Raw genomic sequence first — 25591 nt, forward strand, 5'->3', positions numbered from 1 at the left:
CTATCAACACAATAAATAAATAAACAGATGATTGTGAGTGCAGTTGAACTAATGAAGCCAGGTTTCCTATCAGGTTATAACTTGTAGTTCTGTTTGTTCACATCTGATAAAATGTGAGCTCTGCTTTAGCTTTTCCTGTCCTTGCAAAATGCTTTTCTCATGTGTGGATTCTCAGTTTTGCATCAAGGGATAAGCGATCTTCCCCATAGCAATGACTCTAATTCAGAAATTTCTTCTTTAAAAGATCAACTAACTCAACAAAATTTGTTGGAGTTTCTCTGTTGAATTTGACTGAGACTGGCCAAAGATTCAAAAATACTGGGGAGGAGGGAAAGGTACAGTTACATTTGCATGCATGGAGACATAAAGGCAGAGGCAGCCTCATCTCCCCAGGGAACTGTGCTAAGCAGTATATCTTTATTTCAAGCAAACAGAAAAGATCAGCGTGCTATTACCCTTCTCCTTTTAACTTCAATTGATTAATTTCTCATCAGGGACACTGGACAACTGTTCAGGCCAAAAGCAGCAGAGAATACTGACAAGTCTGACAGTGAGTGCTTCCCTTTGAGGTAAGATATAACTTTATTTTTATAGCAAAATTTTCAGAAGAATTTAACCAAACTTGACAGAACAGTGATTTCTGACTGTTCTGACATCCAGACAGGATTTCTGGCAGGCTGGTTGCAAGTCTGGTCAAAGGTATTTAAGCTTTCACAATATTTGGTGACATATTAACAATATTTGACTTTACACCTACAAGACAACTGCTGAAGTAATAAGTATGAACTGCTACTAGCTCATTAAAGGTTTCTGTATCTGTTACGAGCAATAGATTAATCTCTTGGGGGTGGGGGAGGGAGGGGCATTTCAGAAAGAACAGCATATCACGAAAGAAAATGGACAGAAGAATTACAACTAAAGAAAGTGATGAAAATTGTAACATACAAATGCCTTCCAATCAGAAGTGAAACCTCGAGTAGATTATGTTTGCCTTGTCTGGAAAAAAAATTCATCAATTACTTACTATGTAATGGCTCTCTGATCCATTGAACACAACCACTCAATAATGTCCTAACTTTTCTACTATGACACACAAATGTTGTCCAAGTTCAAAATTTCCCAAAAGCCCAGTAAAGTGCCTATCCTGGTTTTACAAAAATAGTGCTGTAAGAAGGCTGGTGCCCTGTGCAGGTGTGTCAGTGTTGCAGCACTGGTGTGCTAAGTTCATTCCTGTGCATCTGCCTGGGGCTGGGGGTGGAGGGAGGCAGGATGTTCACAAAGTCTTGCCACTCCAAAGTGCTGGCCTTCTCGAAACTACCTGGAGTGGCCTTTCAATACTTCAAAGAGTCTACAAAAAAAGAGGGAAAGTGGATTTTTACTTGGGCAAATAATGATAGGACAAGTAGGTTTAGATTAAAAGAAGAGAGATTTAGATAAGATGTTAGGAAGCATTTCTTTACTCAGAGGGTGGTGAGAACAGGAACAGGTGCCCAGAGAAGCTGCGGATGCCCCATCCCTGGAAGTGTTCAAGGCCATGTTGGATGCAGCCTGAGCAAGCTGTTCTAGTGAAAGGTGTCCCTGCCCATCACAGGGTAGTTGGAATTTGATGATCATGAACATGCCCTCCAACCCAAACCACTCCATGCTTCTACAATTCTATGATCCTGACATATTCTGTCACATTTGGCTGAAATTAAGCTCCATGTTCAGGAGATAGTGGGTGGAGAAAGTGTAATGTTATGGCTTGTCAGAAGGACAACACATGGACAACCTGGGGGCATAAACTTTGTGCTCTTAGGAAATAAGGCTGAAAATACACTAAAAATATTTGGGGCTAAACATTTTATAACAGATGGTTGTCTGGACTTGTTTCTTAGGACTTCAGGAACAAAGTTTTTTTAACTAGAAAAATTCATATGCAAAAGAATAGTACTTTTCTAAAACCTTTATTTCAGTTTTTTTAGAACATATGTCAAATTTAGGCCAATTGAATTATGTCAAACCTAGGTAAATTGATGTTTAGTTCTCCAGCTTGGAAAGCTGCTGAGTTCCAGCAAGTTTCTACATATATGCAATAACATCTTGGGACCAGACAGGTGACCTGATTTTCATAGTTGCTACATATCCAGGTAGCTGTAGATGGTAGTTCTTCTGGGCCATTATATTTGAAAACAGTTTCCTTGTCTAAGGCCTGCAGCCTAAGACAGTTGCTTTGGAAAATCTTAAAAAATACTTGCTTAGCTTTTTCATCCATAGTATTTTGTTTCAGCTCTGTACTATATTTGCTCTCCAATTAATTCTCTTTTTAAAATCTTTTCCTGTTTTAATTGGCTTATGGAAAGATTTTGGCAGAATATACTGAAAAAAAAGGAAAAAAAAATTAAAGTTTTTCCAACACATTTATTTAACCATTCCTGCACACTTGAAACACTATCAGCATATAGAGATTTATGTTTTCTTGTTCCATTTTAAAACACTGAGGGATTAAAACTATTACTTATAGTGAAATTTGTTAAAATAATTGAGTTTAGTGAGGTTTCCATAAAATTGAAGAGATTTCCATCCTTTGTTTAAAAATTTCAAATTACAAACACATGAACAGATTATACATTTTGTTATTATTATATTGTAACTGGCAAACCTGCAAAATACTGAAACAGTATTAATTTTTTCATTCTAACAAATTTCTACCTTTGTCTCAGATTACAGTTTGGTCTCATAAGGGTAATTTCATCCTCAAGATCTTAATGAAAAATTATTTTAGAGTTGTAGTTGACTTAAACTAAATTCTTTGACAATAAATAGACATTAGGCTGATTTACAATTGCTAATTTGTACTTAGATTGAAAAAATTTGAGTTCTTGGTACCTGTTTTAGGTACTTTTTTTGTTTTGAACAGCAGTCTGCTCACTTTTTAAAGGCAATTAGTATGTTTTTTAAGAATTGTGTTCCTTTGTTTCTGATTGCTATGGTTGAGGACAATTTCAGCTGCTGAAGTGGTTCTGCTAGTGCCCAGACACAGTGGTATCCATTATGTTTCCTTAAGCCCTTATACAGAACAACACGAGTCTTATGCTTGTAAATTCTGGCAGGACGTTGTGCACAGGCTCTCCACAAGCATTCAAGGTCTTGCCACTCCAAGACAAATGGTCAGAGCAAGTTGTCTGTGGTGATCCTTCTTCCATCCAAGGCCAGAAACAGGAACCAGATCATTTTGTCATAAAAGGGCAAAGGAGAGCCTTGTGAGAGTCACCAATAAAAGTGATCTCAGATGGGGCACAGCAGCAATACCTCCCACACTCTGGTAAATCCAACTTCTGCCCCTCTGCTCTGTCAAGTTTCCACCTCCACTGCTGCATCCAGCTCTGGGGTCCCCAATACAGGCCATTGATCTGTTGGAATGAGTCCAGATGAGGAAAATCAGGTTAATCAGAGGGATGGAGCACCCCTCCTATGAAAAAATGCTGAGAGAACTGGGATTGTTCAGCCTGGAAAACAGAAGGCTTTGTTGTGACCTAATTGTGGCCTGGGACCTGAAGGGAACTTAGAGGAAAGATGGGGCAATGCTATTTACAAGAGCGTGGAGTCACAGGACAAGGAAAAGTGAGTTCAGATTGAAAGAGAATATGTTTAGATTGGACACTAGTACAAAAATGTTTACTGTGAGGGTGGTGAGGCACTGGGACAGATTGCCCAGGGAAGCTGTGGATGCCCCGACCCTGCAAGTGTTTATGGCCAAGCTGGATGGGGCTTTGAGCAACCTGTTCTAGCGGAAGGTGTCCCTGCCCACGGCAGGGGCCCTGGAACTAGATGGCCATTAAAGTTCCCTCCCACCCCAAACCATTCTATCACTCTATTGTAAGTTCCTCCAGACTTTGGGTAATCCATAATGGACTTTGGTAAAATCAGCTTTGGGCCCTTAGATTGCAACGAGGCTTTTGTGCCGGGTCTGCCCGTCCTCCTGGCAACTGGGCGGGGTTTCTCCGTGATTTTGCAGCTTCAGGTCTCCACCAGTGAGTGCAGTGGAAACACAATTTCTCTGTGGCCGAGAAGTAGCAAAAGATTAAACCGGTGAAATCGAGCGGCCACCAGACTGAGGACAGACACACGAACAGGTACCCCTGCTCTAGAACAGCCTATTTCCAGCCATGTCCGTGGCAGGTGCAGCCGGCGCCCCGCAGCACAGCAGCAGCAGCAGCAGCAGGGCCCGCCGGGACTCCCAGCGCCGCGGGGATCCCTCCTCCACCGGGCAGCGCGCGTCACCCGGGCGGCCCGGCCGGCGCTGCGGCCCAGGCCCGGCCCCCTCGATCCGGGTATCACCGCCCCGGGGCGGCCCCGCCGCCGCCCCCTGTGCCGCGGCGGGAGAGCTGCGGGCTCTGGGCCGGACGCGCTGCTGCTCCCGGCTTGGCCCGGCCCGGCCCGGCCGTACGTACGTAGCGGGGGCGGCGCTGGGCTCGCGGCCGGCGCTGGGCTCGAGGCCGGCGCTGCCGGGGCGGCGGGGGCCGGGGCCGGGGCCGGGGCGGCTGCGGGTGGGCAGGAGGCGAGCGCGGGGCTCGGGCAGCCCTCGGCGCGGTGGGGCTGGGGGACCGGCGTGACGCCCCTCCGGGCGGCGCTCCGGCCTGACAGCTGGGTTTCCGCCTCTCTGCGGTGGCGGAAAATCCGATTATATGAGTTTCTCGCATTAAAACAAAAAAATCTCAGGATGCCGGGACGGTTAAGAGTGAAGGCTTCGGTCCTGCCCACGTGCCAGCGCCCCTCACACCCCCAAACCCACTTTGAGCTTGTTTTTTGCTGCCTCGTATTGCAGAACCTGTAAAAAGTCTAACTTAGCGTCTGCGGTTCTTCCTGCCTTATCCTTTCGTGGTTTCAGAGCAGAGCAAGTCACTTGCGTAGAGCACTGGAAAACATCTTAAACTCTTTTATTGTTGTCTCACAATTCTAGGAGCGTGCAGAAATGTCTCCCTTCGAAAATAGAGGACTAATGCTGGGCATAATGGCAGGGACTGCTGGATTAAGCCTGGTGCTGGTTTGTTACCGCAAGATCCGAAAGCCGGGTGCAGCTGTGCGTATTCGAGGGTTCCAGGATCTAGGTAACAGAATTAATTCTGTGGTCTTGCCACAGAATGAGGCTCCTAATGATCAAGGAGCAGTAATGGTTTTACATGGAAGGCAACTGCAGATCCTAGAAAAATTGAATGGCCTGCTACTAACCGTGGACGAACTGAAGAGAGAGGTGGAATTTCTGAAAGAAGCTATTCCGAAACTTGAAGAGCTTGTTCGAAATGAGCTTCAGGGAAGTGGTGATGTTCAGAGAGTTAGCCCATCACACAGAGCAACAAGGCGGAGAAAAGCAGAGACAGCTCCTAGAGAGACTACCAGCTCTGAGGAGGCAGAAAGTGAAGGAGGGTGAGTTAATAATAATCTGCATATTCTACTGTACAAATGCAGTGCAAGTTGCATCATTACCTAAATGAAACTGTAAACAGGAGCCTTTTAAAAGTTTGATATAGATTTTATACTTCTGGAAAAATAATTGCAAACGTTCAGATTAACAGCTTTTAGATCAGAGAAGACTTGGTGACCATCTCTGAGTCTGCACGATGGCTGAAGTTGGCTTAATGCCAAGCATAATACAGATTCTTTTTTAAGAGTGTGTTTGGTAACACTAATGCAGTATTGCTACATAGCTATGCAATAAGAGGCAAAGTTCAGAATAAAGTGTAATTTTAAAAGTTCTTCTAGTGCAAAGTGTCTTTGACAGAGTTTATTCCAACTGTACAAACGCTCATGTGCTTTTCCTGATAATTGTTTTTTATCAGCCTCACAGATGAGTTATTACCATGTTCTGCCTAGAGGCATTGCGTACTATGGAAGCTACGTCTGAAAGAACCTCTGTACAAGTGGCAATGTTTATGTATATCAGCTGTTGTATACACTCTTTGGTGCCTCAGAAAGTGACCGTGAGGAATTTAGAGTACTGACTCAGTCAGGTGGAAAGTTCCTAGTTTGATCACATCTTGTAGTCACGTTATAGGTAATGGGGTCTTTTATTCTCATGAGTTGAGAAACACACTGGGGGATGATTTCTACTAGGATTCCAGGAGAGGCACTATATTTTTGTCTTGACATTAATCTCCTGTAATTACAACTTTGTTTTGGTATAATCAGATTAGATACTTAGGTGCAATTTACTAATACTATGTTTATAGCAACTGAGTTTTTTGAGCTACTTCTCAGCATGTCTTACACATCTGTGTAGGCAGCATTATGTCTGTAAATTGCCCATCTTATGTCACCTTTTCTCTTTAAAATATTTTAACTAACTGTAATATTCTGGAGACAGCTAACACGCTGCATGTTAATGGAATTCTATATTTAACAGTTTCTCCACATTCATTGTCAGTTCCTGTGAGCAGAATTTCTTTCTATGTTACATCCCAGCCCACATGGTTCACAAGTCTTATATTTTGATACCATATTTTAAGACTTGTCAGTTCTATTATGAGCGAGTTCTTTATTTTAGGTATTCGGGGTTGGCATAAGTATTCAACCAGAGTCCTCCTTCATCTGGTGTGGAAACATCTTGGTTCTCTTAGTTTCCCAGATGATTTCATCCATTGCTTGGTTTGCATGGGCCTTCATGTTATGAATAAAATATTCAGAGATGCAGATAAGGCAAAGGGACCAGTTAACGAATTACCAAGTCCACAGACACAATGCAAGGGTTATAATTTATAATTTATTGCTTTTATAATTTATTATTTGTTGTCATTATTTATTATTTGAGAAAATCCTGTTTTCTGATCAGGAGTGATGTGTTGCTGTTAGAAAACAAGCCAAGGGAACTTGTGTGTTCAGGTTCTTGTGTGTGACGAAGAAGCTGGTGCGGTGATCCAATACAAGTGATTATAGTGTGCAAGAGCATTGAGTGTGTCCTTAAGAGAGGCCTTCTCTGACAAGTATTTGTGTACACTCAGAGGCAAGGAAGATAATTCAAGGTTACAGTTAGCATTAGTCATTTGGCTATGTTCTTTCCCAATGCTGTTTTTCAGTCCCTTATGAAAAAAGGTGGGATTTTTTCTTATTAACACCTTGTACTTGATGTGTTTGTTTTTCATATCTTCTCTCAATTTGAGATAATTTGATTTCATTTTAGTAAACAGTATTTTTTTTCTTCCTCTTGCAAATAGATTGTCAATCCTAATGTGTACAGTTGCAATATATATAGCTTTTTCCAAGGTCTCCTGTAACTTTAATGACTGGTGCATGGCCAGTAGGGTCAATAGCAACACTTGGGTTTTTTCCAGTTACTCTACATCACTACTTCATATGCTGTAGGCATTACACCAAGTGCATTGTTTTATACTCTTCTGTGGCTAATTCCACACACAATGGTGCATTCAGGTGCTTGTTTTTGCACTACAGAAAAAAGGTTTTGCTCTTTGTTACTGATAAAACATTTTTTTCACCTTTCTATACTCCCATCTAAAGTGCATTGTGTTTCACTGCCTCAGCAGTAATTTCATGATCTAGAAGATAGGACTTTGCTTGAGTTAAGCACTTCTGTTTTTAATTGACGAATGGGTCGATGCTGGGAATTGACAGATAAACTAATCTGAAGAGTTTTATGGATTTGTGCTGGATGACTACATTGGTTTCAGGTTTGTAAACTTCTTCCAGAAAAGCTTTTAGTACTTCCTAGTTTTTACATTAAATATTGGAAGCTGACAGTCTCTAATAAGGCCCTCACTGGTTTGATCTGTTCTGGGCATATTCTCAATGTCACTGTTGGTATTCAACACCTTGGGAAGAGAAGTTTTCTCTTTTGCCTTTCAAAAATTATGTATTTCTGTAAGTGGAGAAATATCCTGTGTGTTTTAATAAATGAGCTATATTTTGACATAATGACAGTCTGAATGGAAGGGGCACTGAATGGATGAGACATTAAATGGTAAAGAGTCTGTGGTTTCTAGTCTGTGCTTCTCTGTATTCAATTTTTCTTTTTTAGTTTGTTTCAGTTCCAGTAATGTCCTAGTGAAAACTTCAATGTTTAACATTTGAGAATGTGTAACAAGCACTCATTTATTTACAAATACAATAAATTGTGTCTAGATGATCACCTGGATTGGAACATGTCACCGAATTCTCCTCTTTGTGATTTTCAAGTTGTTTCCTCCCTGATATGGCAGTGATGAGCCCTGGACATCAGTGTCATTTTGGAGCCTGTCTTCAGCTGGCCCAGCATCCAAGCTCTTCAAATTGCATTTGGCATCAGGCACCAGAAAGATTCACTTGAGTCAATTCTTCTCTGATAGATGCTCTGTTTATAATTTTTCCTTGAAATAGTTTAGTCAACAGGAAAAGAAATTTGCCCTGCCTGCTTCTGAGTATCATTTCACTTAGCATTTTCTAATTTATTTTGCTGTTCATTTATTTTAAATGCAACCTTCAGCTGGCTTAAGAATCCAGTTTGCCAAACCTTTCCTTGAAAGCCACTAATCATTACTGATGGATATGCAGTTTGCTGAATCATACAGTGCAAATTTGATCCAGATCCATCTGTGACATAAAATCGCCTTTCTGTGGAATTAGCCAGAGCAGATGAGAGGGTGTTTGTGTCAGCCTGTGTTTTTCTTCTAAGTTGGCAGGGAGATGACAGATGATATTTGATCTGTGTAAAAGCTGAAGTGTTGTGAACAAATGATACCTGGTTAGGCCCAGTGTCTGCCAATTTACTGACACCCCAACACAGTTTTTGAACCACCCAACTGTGTTTATACCACAGGGGTGTTTTATACCATGTAGCTTGTTTTAATCCAGTACTGGGTGCTGGGATTTACTGAACTGCTTAGCCACAGTGGGGTGAGTCTCCAGCACACTTTGCATTTGTCCTTTGGACTTTGAACAGTCCATTGTGATACAACTGAGTCCTGTTGGTTGATCGTTGCTCCTCACGTTCTTATCACTGTTTTTCTCTTTTATTTAAAATCTGTTGGTAATAAAGGTGAAAACAAGTTGGCACTGACTCTGGACATTTTTTAAACATTGTTCAATTTTTTCAAATATTGATCAATGTGTTTGTCACTTGTAAATCACTTTTCTGTTTATCATCTGATAAAACCTCTTGCAGGAAAATGCCAGGTAAAATTGCAGCTTTCTGTTATATGGAATATTTGTAAAGCAAACAATAATGACTATTCCTTGTTTTCTGTTTATTTCTATTTTGGAGTAGTGTTATCAGTCCTTAAAGTCCTGGAGTTTTTAAACTGTGTTAAGAAGACTCTCCACTTCTGTTTGTGTCAGTACTGATTTCAGTGCTGTAGAATGCATAGATATCTAAGACTGTTAGCTGCTTTGTTGAAGGCAGATAGTGCCCAACAAGTAAATTGAAAATCATGATGTTCTGATCAACATTTAATAGGGTCTGTTCCACATTTAAATACTTTGAGGGTTCATAAAGCAGGTAAATAGAGGAGCTAGGAGAGTTTGCTAGTACAGTGGAGATGAGAGGGAATGGGTAAGACATGACCCTGATGTCTCTGCTGTTTTGTAATTAGCTCCTTCTGGGTTCACATGGTCTGTTAGATAGTGACCTACTTCACACTTTTTCTATGAGTCTCCCAAAAAATATATTACTTACCTGATGTCATATGAATTTGATGTTTGGCCTCAATTTGATGTTTTGTCATGACATTTGTGCTGGACAAAGCACAAATGATGTTTTGACATGATGTTTTGTCATGATGTAGTGCTGCTGGAAATCTCTGCTGGGCTTGTTTGGACTGACAGCCCAATGGGCTTGAGCATCAGCCCAACCTTGTATTTGTCATCCAGCCATTGTATTTTTGCTGGGAGAATAGCATTTTCTAATAATCTTTTTTATCTGTTATCTAACATGGGGACAGTAATGACCATAGAAATTTTAGCAGATGTTTATGCAGCAAAGGTAAAGAATACAACACCAACACTGACTTCCAAACACTGACCTGCCTGATTAGGTAGCATCTGATGCAGTGCCCAAATTCCTGTAACTAAGGATATTGTCTTTACTGCTTAGTTGTTGCTCTTTTATATTGTCTAGTACCCTTAGTTTAGGTTGGGAATTGCCCATATCCTCAGTGCATTTATCTTTTATTAAGGGGGAATGGAGCATCTAAACCATGTGAGGAAAGATACTTTCCAAGCCTACTTCACATCACAGACTTTTGTATTGGAGCTAAAAGATTGTCCCACTCCCAGGAACTCCCTTATACATTCAGTTAAGTTGGGGCTCTTATAAATGCAGCCATGATATATATCTGTGCCCACTTCAAAATAACTATGGAAGAACCATATGCTGTGTTTTTAAACATGCTTCAGAAAAGGAAAATAAATGTTCAGTGACTGAGTATAGTCTCTGCAAGATACAGCATATGATGTGTCATCAACTTCAGCATTATCAAGATTTTGTAAAAAAATCTGTAAAAACATGAAGTTTCCCATCTCTGTTCAGCTCAATGGTATTTTTCAGTTTGAACATGTACACGTGGTCTGTGTATACATTGTTTATATCCAAATGTATTTTTGACTCCTCTTTCTGGTGTCACTGGGTGAATTTTGCAGCTTCATTAATTTTGCCACATCTAGCACTTCTGTAGCTTTATAAGCATTGGTTCATTTACAGGCTGGAAGTGTATCTGCTCTGATACACTCATCTGTTCTGAAGGCAACATACTGAAAACAGAATCTTTGAAAGCCATCATTAATAACCTTCATTTTGACTGCTAGCATTCTGTCCTGGTTATATTTCTGAAAAAATAAATAGTTTTTTTTTGTATTCTGACTGTTATGGTCTATTTTGATTATTCAGTTACTCAATGTGTATAGTACATTCCATGTTTTTCATACTTGTAGTAACCATTTAGAGAATCTCTGAACCTGGCAGCTGATAGGTTTACATTATTACTTTTCCCCAGAGCAATATTTTCAAAAGTGGAAATGCAGAAGATGAGGCTTCTCTGTCCATCTTTAGATGGCTGCTTTTTAAAACACAAAAGGCTGCTTTTTAAAAACAATGCTATCAGCTGCTCCTCTTTGAAATTGGAGTACCCTAATATATTCTCAGCACTTTGGACAGTAAGGCCACCTGCTTATCTCTGTGTGATATTTATGCTTTTGCAAATATTTCTTTGCCCTTGACTGCCTTGTGCACTAAGCATCACAAATCAATATAAGCTTTTTTCCAGTTTCAGATACTCTGAACTTCAGAATGCTCAGGAGAAATAACGAATTTATAACAATGGTGTTATTTTTATTGGCTTGTATTTAGATCTTAAAAGTGTTTAAGAAAATATTGTATAAATGATTGTTATAGGACTTTTATTTTGGTTAGTAAGCTCATTCCTTGTTCAAAAAATAGGGGAATTGAGGTAAAGAGTTGAAGAGGCCTATTCAGGGTTACAGAGCATGTCTTAAAACACATTAATGATTTCAAGTGTTCTGCATATGAAACACAAGGCTACATGTGTTTCTAATATGTATCTGCATTTTTTTAATGGAGTATTAGGCAGCAGTACAATTACTTACCTGTTATGTTTGGAATATGACTGTGCTATCCCTTTGAAGATAAAGGTTTTGTAATAATAATAAGCTTGATATCCTTAATAAAAAATCCTTTAAAGTTGGACAACCAGGATAAATTGTGCTCTGAAACTCTTGCTCTTTATTTAACAGTGCCTCTTTTTTTTTTTTAAGAAAAAAATGGTTGTTTTTTTCTGTGATTTTAGTTACCTTACCGCCCATACTGATTCTGAAGAAGACTCCGAGGAAGAAAAGAGATGGACGAAATCACCTGATGCCATGGTGGAATCAGAAAAAGATGAAGACTTACTTAATTTTTTACAGCAGGTGGACAATTTGCACAAGGGTTCAGAGGTTGATAAAAAGGAGGGCTTCAGACTGCTGCTTGAGAACGATGACAAGGTAGTGTGGGTAAACTTAACATTATGTTGCTATTGACTTATACTTAACTCTTCTCAAAAGAACTAAATACAAGCTTTAAAATCCACATAGAAATGGACTATGAAATTTCAAGCATATTTTTAAAATACAGTCAAAAAGCAGTATTGCAGAGTGGTGTCAATATTCATGTTGTGTGGACGTAGGAGTTCTTCCATTTTATATCCCTTTCTGATTCAATAACCTTGAAGCTTTGTTTGACAGAGGAGTTAAGCCTCTGTCAAACAAAGCCCATGATCTTTCCATGAAAGAAAGATCATGGGCTTTTTTCAATGTAAAATACACTTACTTCTGCTGGTTTTGGCATAGTCTGTGTGAGAAAATCCTGTAAAATTAAGTAATAAACCAGACCTACTGTTCTGAAACTGTGAGCATCTCGTCTGCTCATACCTTTCTAATACCATTCATGTGAATTTTTCCTTTGGCATTACTGGGCCCATATGTAACTCCAGATAAAATTTAAAGGTGGTTTGATGTGCAGTTCTCAGTTCAGTGTACCATTTTATTCTGGTTTGGCAAGCATTAGTTCTAACTGTATTTTCATCTGAATATTGGAATACCAAGAAAGGTAAATGAGATATTGTGAGTGAGTGTGGTGCTTATGACTTCCCTAAAGAAAATACACATCACTTTGTTCAGGGATTTGTTGTGTTTTGCTGGATTACCTTGTAAATGTTTATACTGAAAGAAGTTTAAACTGATTTAAAAACAAAACCTCTTCAGACAGTCTAGGGTATTTCCAAAAGCTGTATTCTCTTTTGTCCATGGAAGATTGGTCAATTGGTTCTCACATGAAACTAAAAGTAGTATGTAGAAGAATGGAAAATTAACAAAAAATTATGCCATCTTCTGATTATTTACTTTCAGCATGTTATTAATTTTAAGCATTGTGAAAGTAAACTGTTTAAATCACATTCTGATCAGTTTAATTATGTAGCTGTCCTCTACTTTCAGTATGAAAACTGTGTGGACTTTCTTTGGAGGCTTGCACGTGCTTATGGAGATCTGTTTGAGATGACTACTGATGCTGAGGAGAAGAGGAAATATGTAACTGATGGTAAGAGGAAAAATGTTTATGAAGAATGCCATATGAATGTAGTGAAACATGCTTTGAACTTTGGTTAAGTTTTCCAATGTAAGGAATTTGCAATCCAATAGATGGGAGCATTTGTACTGTAATGGTAATGTTTTGTACAGTAAACCACCACAGTTTGCAACTTCAGTTCACTCTTTCCTCAATGAGAGATCCAAAATCAGTGGCAGACAAATATAATGGGTCATTATTGGTGGCTGTTGTCTCTGCAGATGGCTGTAAAATCCTGTATTTTGTTGAGAAACAGATGGATACAGAATGTGAAAACTCCCAGATGTTTTTAGCACAGTTTCTTAATTGCATCTTTGGGAGAGCAAGAGGAATGAATAAATGCTGAGGCTGGGTCAAGGTTTGTTTTTCTGCTTTCCAGTCGTCAGGGAGCGCTCCTTCGTATCAGCAGTCTCTTTTGTGGTGATGAAACTCTGTGAATCTGGAGGAACTGTTGACCAGAAAGAGAAGTGGTGTGTGACAATTGATGTTGCTTCCAGACATCTCACCCCATGTGTCCTGTTTGACAATTTAATCTCTACAAGATTTTTAATTTTCTCCATCATAGCACTTTTTTTTTTTTGGTTGCTTTTAAAATCATTGCCCAGCGTTTCACTGTCTGGAAGGATATTGGCTAGAGGAGCAGTTTGTTTGCCTTTTTATTTTGGGCCTTCTTTTTATTACATTAAAACCTACATTTTCTCTATACTGTGTCACTCTCCTCCAGTCAAGGCACTGTTTTTAAAATAATCTTTTTTGCCTTTATCTCAGAATGTTTCTCTCTTTCTTTTGTCTCTCCATTTCCCCTTCTTTTTTTGCCGCACCAAATTGGGTTTTGTAAGTGTAACCCAAGTTTGGGTTGTTTTGTCTTTTGTGACACCTCTCATTGACTTTTTGTTGTGTTGGCAGTGACAGTGTCACTGACAAAGCAGTTTCAGCTGCACTTTGTCATCCTTAAAGGCAGTGTGATGCCTTCATGCTGTTGTAACATATTCCACAGTCACCCTCAGTGTGTTCAACATCCTTCCTTTTTCCAATCCTTTTGTCCTCTAAATACTCCTGAAGACTTGCGCTGTCTTAGCAACTTACTTGATACTGTCTTTGCTTTAGTAGCAACTTGGCTTTGTACATAAATCCTACAGTGGGGATTATGACACAAAGTAAATGAAAACGGTAAATTCTGTTGCTGAATCTTTTGCTTTTACCAGTGACTGGACTTGAAGCTGGCCAGGACTGTGGGGGACAATAAAGAGTTTTTTTTCAAATGTATTAATGGCAATAAGCAGTGTAAAAATGACATCAGCCCATTACAGGATGAGGGTGGTTGCCTCACAAACGGGTACATGGACAAGGCAGAGATGTTTAATGTGTTCTTTGCCTCTGTCTTCAACACGGGTAATGGAGCAAGGGGTTATCAGTGCCCTGAGCTGGAGTACCATGGCTGCAAGAATGATCAATTCCTAGTCAACCTGGAAATTGTGTATGATCTGCTGCTTCAGCTGGATTCCTAAAAATCTGTGGGGCCTGATGGGATTCGTCCAACAATCCTCAAAGAACTAGTTGGTGTCATCTCAAAACCTCTCCTGATAATTTTTGAGCAGTCTTGGGAATCTGGAGAGGTCCAGCTGACTGGAAGTTGGCTGACATTGTCCTGATTTTCAAAAAGGGCAAGAAGGAGGACCCTGGCAACTATAGGTCTGTCAGTCTTACTTCAGTGCCTGGTGAAGTTATGGAGCAGATTATTCTGGGAGGTACAGAAAAACATCTGGAGGACAATGCAGCCATTGGTCACAGCCAGCACAGCTTCATGAAAGGAAAGTCCTGCTTATCAAACCTGATTTCCTTTTATGACAAAGTATCCCACCTAGTTGATCAAGGGAAACCAGTTGATATAATATTTTTGCATATCAGTAAAGCTTTGGATACTGTCTCTCACAAGATCTTTCTGGACAAAATGTGCAGCACACAGCTGGATAAACACATCATGGGATGGGTGAGCAGCTGGCTCACGGGCCAGGCACAAAGGGTTACAGTGAATGGGATGACATCAGACTGGGGACCTGTCACTAGGGGGGTTCCACAGGGCTCCATTCTCGGCCCTGTGCTCTTCAACATCTTCATAAATGACTTGGACACAGGACTGGAAGGGACACAGAGCAAGTTCACAGAGGATACAGAACTGGGAGGAGCTGTTGAATACCTTGAGGGCAGAGAGAACCTCAACAAACCAGAGACCTGGGCAATCACCAACGGTGTGAAGTTCAACAAGGGAAAGTGTTGGATTCTGTACCTGGGATGGGACAGCCCTGGATGTACAGACAGGCTGGGGAATGAGATGCTGGAGAGCAGCACCATGGATCCTGGTCACTGGCAAGTTGAATATGAGCCAGCAGTGCCCTGGCAGCCAGGAGGGCCAGCCCTGTCCTGGGGAGCATCAGGGACAGCATCACCAGCCGGGCAAGGGAGGGGATTGTGCTGCTCTGCTCTGCACTGGAGCAGCCTCACCTTGAGTGCTGGGGGCAGTTTTGGGTGACACAATGTAAAAATGACACTGAACTATTGGGGAGCATCCAAAGGAGGGCCACGAGGGCAGTGAAGGACCTTGTTGGGAAGCCACATGAGGAGCAGCTGAGGTCACTTGGTCTGTTCAGTTTGGAGAAGAGGAGACTGAGGGGAAACCTTGTTGCAGCTACAACTTCCTCATGAGGAGAAGAGGAGGGGCAGACACTGATGTCTGTGGTGCCAGTGACAGCACCCAAGGGAATGGACTGAAGTTGTGTCAGGGAGGTTTAGGATGGATATGAAGAAAAGGCTATTCACCAGAGTATGGTTGGGCACTGGACCAGCTCCCCAGGGAAGTAGTCAAGCACAGCCTGACAGAGTTCAAGAAGCATTTGGACAATGCTGTCAGGCACCCGGTGTGACTTTTGGAGTGGTCCTGTGCAAGCCAGGAATTGGATTCAATGATCTTTGTAGGTCCTTTCCAAACTCAGCAGATTCTGTGATTCTGTAACTGCATGTAACCTCAGCTGATGAATGATAGCAAAAGACAGGGAGAGATATAGAATGATGGGATGAAAGTGAGTCTTAGGTGTTGAGTAACCAGCCTAGTTTGGCTCGTTCTCATGAAGTGGGGGTGGTGGCAGCCTTTTTCATCTCAGTTTTTGGAAGTGCTGCAGAGGGCTTGAGACTGCAGGAGAGCTGGCAGTAGTTTCATGGTTATTTTTCATTCCACTGGGTAGGAGGACTGTGTATGCTATTCTTTGTTTTTATGAAGTTAACTTACAATACAGAAATGTCAGTGCAGCTTAATTGGTTGCAGCTGAGACTCTGCAAACAGCAAGCATCTCATCTGAACTTCTTACTGGGGATGTGGGTTTGATCAAATCACCTACTGTCATCTTTATTCAGTTAAAAGTGGAACTTAAGGGAAGGCTTTGTGCTAGAAAGGAACTTCAGCTGGTTTATTCTTGTACCAAGGCATTGAAATGGCTTTGCTGGTTCTTCTGACAGGTACTTGTCTGACCTGCTTTTAAGGCTCTTCAGTCTTTCAGACATGATGGCCTCCTTTGGCAGTCCAGTCCAATCCTTCCCTGATTTAACTGCATCTGAACTGGATTTTAAAGGAAAATACTAAAATTGCATGTGTAGTTTATATATACTTATATGCAAGTGTATGACTATGTAAATGAAGTAAAGCCAGGATGTTACATTGTTCATCTAAATGTTTCTAAGAACGGGAAGCAATTTCTTTGCTGCTAGAGTAAATCAGATTGCTTTGTTCTTGGGAGTCACCTAAAATGTGGAAGAGTGAAATAAATCCTTTCATATATTGTACTCCATTTACAGGAAAGATTAAAGCTGAAAAAGCTATTCAGCTGGATGCTGGGAGTGCTGAGAGTCACCAGTGGTAAGTTTGACAAAGTTTTACAAACTTGTGTACATTTATTAAGTTCAAGGAAAAAACCCCAGCCTGACATCAGTTTCATAAATTAGTCATTAATCTTTTTTCATAGTTTTATGAAATTCAGTTATTACCAGTTGCTACTAAAAATTACATTGAAATATTCTGTGAAGCATTTACTATAGCATGTGAAACAACTCAATAACCATACTTCAATAAGTACCAAGAAATGGAAATAACAGTATTTGCTTAAGCCACTATTTTGTTGCTCAGAGAAGCCATAGTTTTCCATTTGCCTTCCCTTTCAACAATTCACAAAATAATGTCATTTGACCCTGAATTGTCCTTTCCTTTTCTTATAATAGTCTAAATTGTGATAATTAAAAATAGGTATAGAGGACTATGGAAATTTGAATTAACTTCTCAATTTTTGTTTTATCGTACAGTTTTTCTCCAAGCGTGACTCTTAATTTAGTTTTGTAGACCTTGCCAGAACTAACAAACTCTGCAAATATAAATATTTCTTTATCAAATCAACATTATCAGGTAAAAGATAATTCTGCTGAGTTCTAGCTGATAGTTCCTCACCTTAGTATTTTATTAGTAAATTTTACTAAGCTCCTGATTTCTTTTCTAATATTATTAGCTTTTCGTCTCAATTTTGGTCTCTACATTCTTCATTAATTTTGTCTTTGCACTTGTGGGATGGGATTTCACCAAACTTCTTCATATCCAAAACAAATACTTTTACCCCAGGCTCCTTTCACAATCTAAAGGAATCAGCCACTTCTGGAGTGCACTTCACTGGAGTCAGTTTTGCTCATTTAGTCTTGCATGAGGGTGAGATGAATTTCTCCTGGGGCTCAGTTGACAACATCTCCGTTGCCAACAAAGGGAGCACATGTCAGCTATCTCAGGTTTAGATACTTGATTAGTCACAGACATTGTAATTTAATTAGGTAATTCTCTGTCTTGCTTTCTCTCTTTCTGTAAGCAATTTAAACCCATTTCTGCTCTTTGCTTCACAACAGCCATGGCCACTTCCTCAGGGTAATGCTGGTGTACCCCTCTCAGCTAGAACTCTTTGTATAAACAACCACAAAATCACATTCAAGAATGAATCCTGCCCCTCCCTTCCTCCTCAGCCCACAAGACTGACATCTCCTAGTATAAATGCAGCTTCACTGGCAGAAACTATTCTGATAAACCCTTACATATTGTGCAGGGAGATGTAGGTGGTCTGCTGGACTTCACATGTGAGATCCTGTCCTGGCAGGAACATCTAGCAGGGGAAGAATTATGAGTGTAAGGAGATGTGTTCCAGAGGTTAGCTCAGAAAGCCAAATTGAGAGGTTTAAGAGGAAAATCTTACATTTTTTAAGCTACTGCTTCTTGCAACAGGCAATGGATTTTTGTATGGTTTGCAGTTTTCATCCTTCATGTATCTGAGTTGCAAGTGAACATGAGGTTTTTATCAGTTATTGTTTAACTGATGTCTTTCTAGAGGTATAGATAGACACTACAGATTAAAATAGTTCACTATATTTTTTTCTGAATATATTATTGGCTTGTCTTTGTTTTCTGACATCTTTCTGACTTACTGCATGATTTTTAAAGTGTGATGTAAGTGTAATGGTTGTGCCAATCTAACCGAGGCTCTAAAGCTGGGCAGAATGGGCTTTCATGCTCCAGAGAGACTTTGGTATATTTTTGTTTAGCATTACAATAGTTGTTCCATCTGTGGTCCCAATAGATATTTTTGTGCTGTGCTGCTACTTAACCAATTAGACTTGTTTTGTAACTTATTTTTTAAAGTTATTTTATTCTATTTTATGCTTTATAAAGTGTTTTACACACATTTAATTGATTTAATGTTTATTTCTGACTGTTTCTGAGGTTTGAGGCCATTTAGGTTTGTAAATGCATCCCCTCATGGATTAACATTTTATTTCAAAGGTGGTTTTTGTTGTATGGGCTTTTTAAAATCATTAACTTAATTAATGAAATTACTGGAAGATAATGGACCCAGCACTAAACTTTGGGTGACACCAGTAGGGATGCTCAGGTTCACATGAACCTGGTTCTGCAACCATCTCTACAGGTGATTTAATCTAAATATTTCCACAGTTATGTTTTGAGGAACATCAGGTAGGACAAAGTCAAAGGCCACATAAACAAGGTGTGTCTCATTTGTTGCATTCCTGTTACCCAGGCTTTTTAATCTTGCCAGAATTCTTCTTTTATCCTGTTTTTTCACAAAAATCTTGTGTTAACTGTTTTGTATGGTTATGCACTTCCAGAATAATTTATCCTGTATTGTCTTCATGCTAGCTGGTTTGCCTGTAACACTTCTTCTCCCTGGTTTGCCTTTTTGCTTGCTGTTGGGGCTTTCTGCATTACTTACAAGACTTCTGTAGTCAGCTCTGTGCCAGATCTATATTGTTTGAGTCTGGCCTAATGCAAATTTTTTCAGTTTATCTAAATATTATTTCACATGTTAATCCCCATGAACAGGAAATAAGACTTCAGGGAATCTCTGTAAAAACTGTTCTCTCAAAGTTGTAAACAAACAGAATTTTACCTGAGGTTATAAATAGAAAAGACTGTGTGTAAACAGATAACGATGCAATACAATTAAGTTATGAATAAATAATATGTGAAAGTAATATGAAATCCATAGTTAATAAGAATATTTATAATAGAGAAAAGAGCTGAAAAGAAAAAAATAGAACAAATATTTGTACAAAAAGATGCTAGGATCACTAGTGGGTGGTCAGGATCAGAGCTGAAGGGCAGTGCCCAGCTCCAGATGGACGAGTGGATGTTCTGTCTCTGTCATATGTGCCTGCATGTGAGCAAGGGCCTGATCCTGCACCTAGCGGGGAGGGAGAGTTCAAAGGCAGCATGTGCCATTTGATGTGCCAGGATATTTGCATGGCATGACAGATATCACACAGGACCTCTGGGGTCCCTACACTTCCAGGCCATCATCCAGAAGTGGTGAGAAACCCTAGGGCATCTCCAGTGGCAGTAGGCATCGGTGTATGGGCAGGGGTCCTGTGAATTGAACAGGGTCTCTGCTGGCTGCAACAGAGAGAAATGAGAGCTCAGCATGAGTGCAAGGTCAGTGTGAAGGCAATGCTGTCTGAGACCAAAATACTTCCTTTTCATCTCACTGCCAACATAACATTTTCTAAGGCTGTACAAGGTAAATAATCCTAGCCTGTGTAAGATGAGCCCATCTGTTTGTTGCATGTAAGGCTATGTCAGTCTGTATCAGCTATTGATAACCAACCTGGTTTTCTGACCTTGACTGAAGAAAGTTTAGAAAGTTTTTCTTGATTTCTTACTAATTTCTGATGGGGTTTGATATTTCCAATCAGCACAACTGAGTTTTCACTCATGTTGGGTATAGCTGCTATCTATGTTGTCCACTCATACATTATTTCTAGTGTTCTCTTAAACTGTTTAATATATTATGGCTTACTAAGTGAGTGAGGATTAAATGATAGCCTGTTCTTTTCCTGGTCCTGTACCTTGCTCTCTATTTACAGTTAACCCTTTTGCAGCTGGGGGGATGTAAGTGAGGAAGAAATTGAATTCAGCCTCATTGGTTTCATCTTTTGCCATTATTTCCTCATTTCTAAATGTTCTGCAGTTTCATTACTGGTTTCTTTTTCCTTCTGGTGTATTTATAGAACTTCTTCTTATTGTCTTACCTAGCTTAGATGTGGACTCTTGTTTTTATTTTTAGAGTAAATTTCTTTTGGGTTTTAAGTTAATTGGGAATTCCTCAATGGAACTGAATTAATCTAAAAATATTCCCTGCTGTGACTAAAGGGTCATTTGGAGTTGTGTTGTTGAATATTGTCTCTTACTAAATCTTTTATAGAGCTTTTCCTAATATTTAGAAATATTAGAAAAAGGCAGTTTTTAATTATTTCTTTTTTTTCCATTAAAAATATGCACTATGCCTGTCATGCAGTGGTTAGGTTTGTAGACCCATTTGGACATTTATTTTGGAAGATTATCCCTGCTGCTTGAAAGTTCTATATACCAAAATAAACAGGTTCTTGTGACACTTTGACACACATAATTTTCCTAGTGTAGATAAAGTTATACAAGAAAAAGCATCCCTTTTCCAGAGCAGGTATTTTTCTATTTTGTGGAATTGCTGTAAGGTGTCTGTAAGACAGAACACGTTTTTTGTGTCCACCAGTGGAATTTAGTGGAATGGTTCCATGAGCAAACTTGCTAATGTAGGCTTAGAGTTCAGCTGTATTGCCTTACTTTTGATATTTACTTCAGTTAAGAACAAAAAGATGCCATGTAACTTCTTAGTGTATCACCTATATTTTTCTGTAAAATTGTATGATAAAATGATCAACTCTCCAACTGTTGAACTTACTGATTAGAATACTAACAGTATTCAGCGTCAAATTAAATTTGAGGAAACATATGCAGAACAAAGAAAGCAAAATATCTTGAAGTAGTCAGTTGGTTTTGGTAATGAACTGCAGCTGCAAATAATTTTCATATCTGAATCCAGATTTTTGAAAACATGTGATAATACTTAATCTTGTAGTTGCCAATGAGATCAAAAACCTTCAGACTTTTTGAATGTTGACCTCTAAATAACTGAAGTAAATGGCAACACTGGAAAGGAAAAAGAGAGCTTTAATATTTGTATGAACACCCTAAAGAAAGACAGAGTAAATATTCTAAGTGATTTGTGGCTTTGTTCAGCCAGTGTCAATTTTTCAAGTTGTGGAGGAACTCGCATGCAAAAGTTATCATCAGCCATTGCAGGTCTTCTTATTTTTTCCAAGCCTCAAACAAATTCATTTTGTGGGTCAGTGATTCCCAAAGGACAGCTGTGAATACTTGCAGCTCATCTTGGATCATGGAGCATCTTTATCACCCAGATTTTAATTAGAAGTGCTATGTGAACAATTTGATGCTACAGTTGCTTTGTAGTTGTGCTGCTTTACAACTTTACAGTTACAGAAAACAACATGTAGATGCTTAAGAACAGTGCTTTTATTTAAAACTAAACTATCACTTTTAAATTCTTTTGGAAAACCAGTGATTTTTTTATATTTGTGGGAGGTTTGTTGCTGGTTTACTTCAGGAGTTTGGGAAAGAGGTCTGGAAGGTTTCTCTGCTGTTGTGCAGATCCTCACACTTCCTTTTTTGTTGAGGAGAACTTGTTACAGGCCTTGCAAAGAACAAAAAGGTTACTGTTATGGCAAATTTTCAGGAAAGTTGCTTAAAAAGATTATTCTTTGCATTGAGCTTTGGTTTGTTTGCCACAAACAAACTTGGTGCTGCTTTTGAGTTTGTGTTACTCTCTAGAAGTCACCCATTGGTGGGAGTCATACAGCACATCTCATTTAGGTGCAAGTGAAGTTAGCAAGTGAAAACCTAGTAGCTGTAAGTGAAGACCCTTTCTGAACACACCTCCCACAAGAGTTTTCTCTGTTGTGTATTTGAGTGTTCATCAGAAGCACAGATATTTTCACAAGGCCTGGGTGTTCCATGGAAGTGAGCTCCAGAGCTCAGGTACAGTGTCTCACTGGCAGGCAGCGCTACAGAAGAGTAGTGCAGGTTGTTTCCATCAAGGACACAAATAATCATTGTCATTTGGGTATTTTGGTGATTTTACACAAACTTCCCACTAAAAAGTGAACATTCCATCTCAGTAATAGATAATTTGTCAGGTTTGTAGGGTGTAATGGCATAAAAGTAATTTTCCAGTGAAACAAAACTTTTAAAAATTTTGGAATATGTTGTAGGATATGGTCATACTACCAAGAATTTTTAAAATTAAGTCCTCAACTGTTTCTAACTAAATGCTTGTTAACTGCTGCCCTTAATTATCCCTTATTTAAACTTAGATGAGGCAGATAACTTGCAAGTGTCAAGCATCTGTTTCTATCATGCAGTCAGATTTTTCAGGAATTGATAGTTTGTACAGAAATACAAGGTTTCCAGCTCTTAGTTGTTTGCCCTGTATTTGATTCATGGAAAGATCAAAGAAATTTTACAGCAATCTTTGTTCTTAATTACGTGTAATCTTAGTCAGGAATCTTTGAATTATGTATTTTTTTTTTAATAATTGAACATTTCAAATTCAGAAGCCATTTCTCAAAAGCTCTAAGTTGTCCTGAAGTAAGTGGATCAGTGAAACACTGCAGCATACTCATGCAAGTGCAAAGAAGGAAGGTTTGACATGTGAAAAGATCTGTTTACTACAAGCTTTTTGCCAGAATGGTCACAGAGGAAATAATTCTGACAACCTAATGATGCCTATTACATTTCTATCAAGGAGAATTGCTGTGTTATTGTCTCTGAAAGCTATTGTTTCACTCTGTTTCTACACTTGTGAAGACTATCCTGCTAATTTCTTCAAGATTGTATTTCCATCTGTAACAACTGTCTATTATAAAAATAAAAGTTAAATTTCTGGAAACAGGAATTTAGCACAGTTGTGGGTTTCACAGCCTAAGGAATGCTGAACATGGCATTCACATGTTCTACTAGTGAACTTCTGTGAATACACATTAACAGCAGCATTTTCCTTTGATTTGGTATGCTGCATGTGTTGCAGCAAATAAATCCAGAATTCTTAATGCCCTTACCTTTGAGGTTTTTTAAACCAAAGTAGGGGTTTGTCATGTTTTTGCAAGTGTTACCTACACAAGTGTGCACTACATCTGCTGTTTCCCTGGAGCTCAGCTTCAATGCTCTGTTGAACTTTTAATGTGCAAAGTGTATTTCTGCCTATTTCTACCATGTGGACTCAGTTATATTCCCAGAAAAAGGAAAGGGAAATGAAATCCCCATTAGCAAAAAAATCTCTGCAAACAAAATATCACCTAAACACTTCACTTTGCACCTTGGCACATCTTACTTGGTGTGTTGGCCATCTTAGGCATTCTCAGGCACTGATTCCATATCCCCATGAGGATGATCATATACCAATACAAACCAATACTTTACCTTTGCCTGGAAACTTCGTGTCAGATGCATTTTTGTAGATTAAATCTCTTGGTACCAAAGTGATATGATATGAAGTATGAAAAACTGGGATCTCAGGAAGGGCAATGCAACAGGGATCATAATTAGTAGTTTCAGTTGCAAAATCTCTCTACATAGAAATTGGTATCTCATTGAAATAATGTCAAAAAGAAATCCTGTGGGTCTCACTACATTGCAAAGACTGTCAGAATATATAAGTGGGTGAAACTGGTTAGTGAGGGAGTTGGGGGCTAAAATATAAGATGGCATGCACAGAACTGAGCCATGCAGAGGTGGAGAGATGCAGGAACACATTTAGAACTGGAGTGGGAATGAACTTTCTTTTTACTGGGCCTCTTGTGTGCTGCCCACGCATTAGCCTTTGCTCACACTACTTTACATGTTAAATATTTCTCAGATAAGGAGGAGGGAGTGAAAAACAGTTATGAAACACATGAATTAAACTTTGGTGGTGGTAAATATCACAAACTCTCCTCCCATTTGCAAAGTCTTGTCAGATACAATTAAAAAAGTTATGTTTTTCTTTCCTATTGATACTGAGATGCTAAAATGGAGATCTGGATTTCTAAATGTAGTCTATGTGACATAAATGGTTTTTTTAGATTTGGGACATATAAAAGGGTATATAGGAGAGGAAGGAACAAGTCTGGGAAGGTGCATGTTAATTCTGGTTTTGGCCATGTGAAATTTATCAGGGAAAATATAAATAATGCTATATTTAACTGCCCTACGGTGGTTTAATCTGTCTCATGTAGAATAAGCTGTGGATGACAGAGTCTTAAGTGTAGGTATCATTTTTTCTATTAAAATCCAAATTGGCTTGATAAAATTATTGGATCAACCTGCTTCTCTTTTTTTTGGCAATAGGTAAGATATGACCCTTACAGTTTCCCCTGGCCTGAATACACATGTAGCACCAGAAGGGAAAATGTTAATTCACTTTGATTAGGACCTTCTGCATGATGGCTACATAGGTACTTGGCATCCATCTCTGTCAGCTAGAGTTTCTTGCAAGTCTGAGTTCCAGGACATAATGGAGGAGCATGGTGCTGACCCATTATATTGAGTTTGTTCGATTGTGTTTATGCTTAATAAAGGTTTGTTAATTGTGGGGATTAATCATATGCTACTACACTGTGTTCAGTAATTTTTCTTCCGTCTGAGAATAACATTTTTTACACCAACCAAGTACTGTGTCACTTGAGGTGATTATTGTTGTGTTTATCTAGATTAATGTGTCTGGGGCTGGATTTTACAATACCCAGGAGTAGCATCAGCTCAGCAAAGAGGTCATTCCTGGCAGCTCTCTCCTGATACAATTTCTTTTTATTTTTGTCTGTGAAAGTTCTGTAAGCAGTACTCTGATATTCAGAGGGTATGAGGGAGGTAATTGCTGTGCAGAGAACCAGTATTGCTTGTACTTCTAATTGGTGTGCTTTTTACCCATTTCAGTAGATATTTGCATGTTGTTGTATGATCATCTTTTCAGTATTCCCCCTGTTACCACGAGATGGGGCAGGTGACCATGCAGTCCAGGGCTGTGGAAAGAACGACATGGAAAGACTGAG

General features: G+C 39.4%; 1 protein-coding gene and 1 long non-coding RNA gene across 4 annotated transcripts in view; one reads left to right on the forward strand and one right to left on the reverse strand.

The window, feature by feature from the left end:
- The first annotated feature begins 494 nt into the window (after window positions 1–494).
- The window catches only part of RMDN2 (regulator of microtubule dynamics 2), a 50766-nt gene continuing 25669 nt past the window's right edge, over window positions 495–25591 (forward strand). The window contains exons 1-5 of one of the 3 annotated variants that reach the window (XM_063151846.1): window positions 495–569; window positions 4943–5406; window positions 11766–11961; window positions 12952–13054; window positions 16928–16988. In XM_063151846.1, coding sequence (XP_063007916.1) covers window positions 4955–5406; window positions 11766–11961; window positions 12952–13054; window positions 16928–16988 — 812 coding nt within the window. In that variant the 5' untranslated portion in view covers window positions 495–569; window positions 4943–4954. Of the gene's footprint in view, window positions 570–4018; window positions 4116–4365; window positions 4430–4942; window positions 5407–11765; window positions 11962–12951; window positions 13055–16927; window positions 16989–25591 lie in introns of those variants that run through there. The other 2 variants (XM_063151845.1, XM_063151844.1) reach the window with 2 other exon arrangements.
- On the reverse strand, window positions 2381–4234 carry LOC134415881 (uncharacterized). Its single transcript, XR_010027130.1, has 2 exons — window positions 4120–4234; window positions 2381–3392 (listed from the first exon to the last, which is right to left on the reverse strand). It is a non-coding gene; the product is annotated as an uncharacterized LOC134415881 (long non-coding RNA).

The sequence above is a fragment of the Melospiza melodia genome, chromosome 3, assembly GCF_035770615.1.
Source record: "Melospiza melodia melodia isolate bMelMel2 chromosome 3, bMelMel2.pri, whole genome shotgun sequence".
Classification (NCBI taxonomy): Eukaryota; Metazoa; Chordata; class Aves; order Passeriformes; family Passerellidae; genus Melospiza; species Melospiza melodia.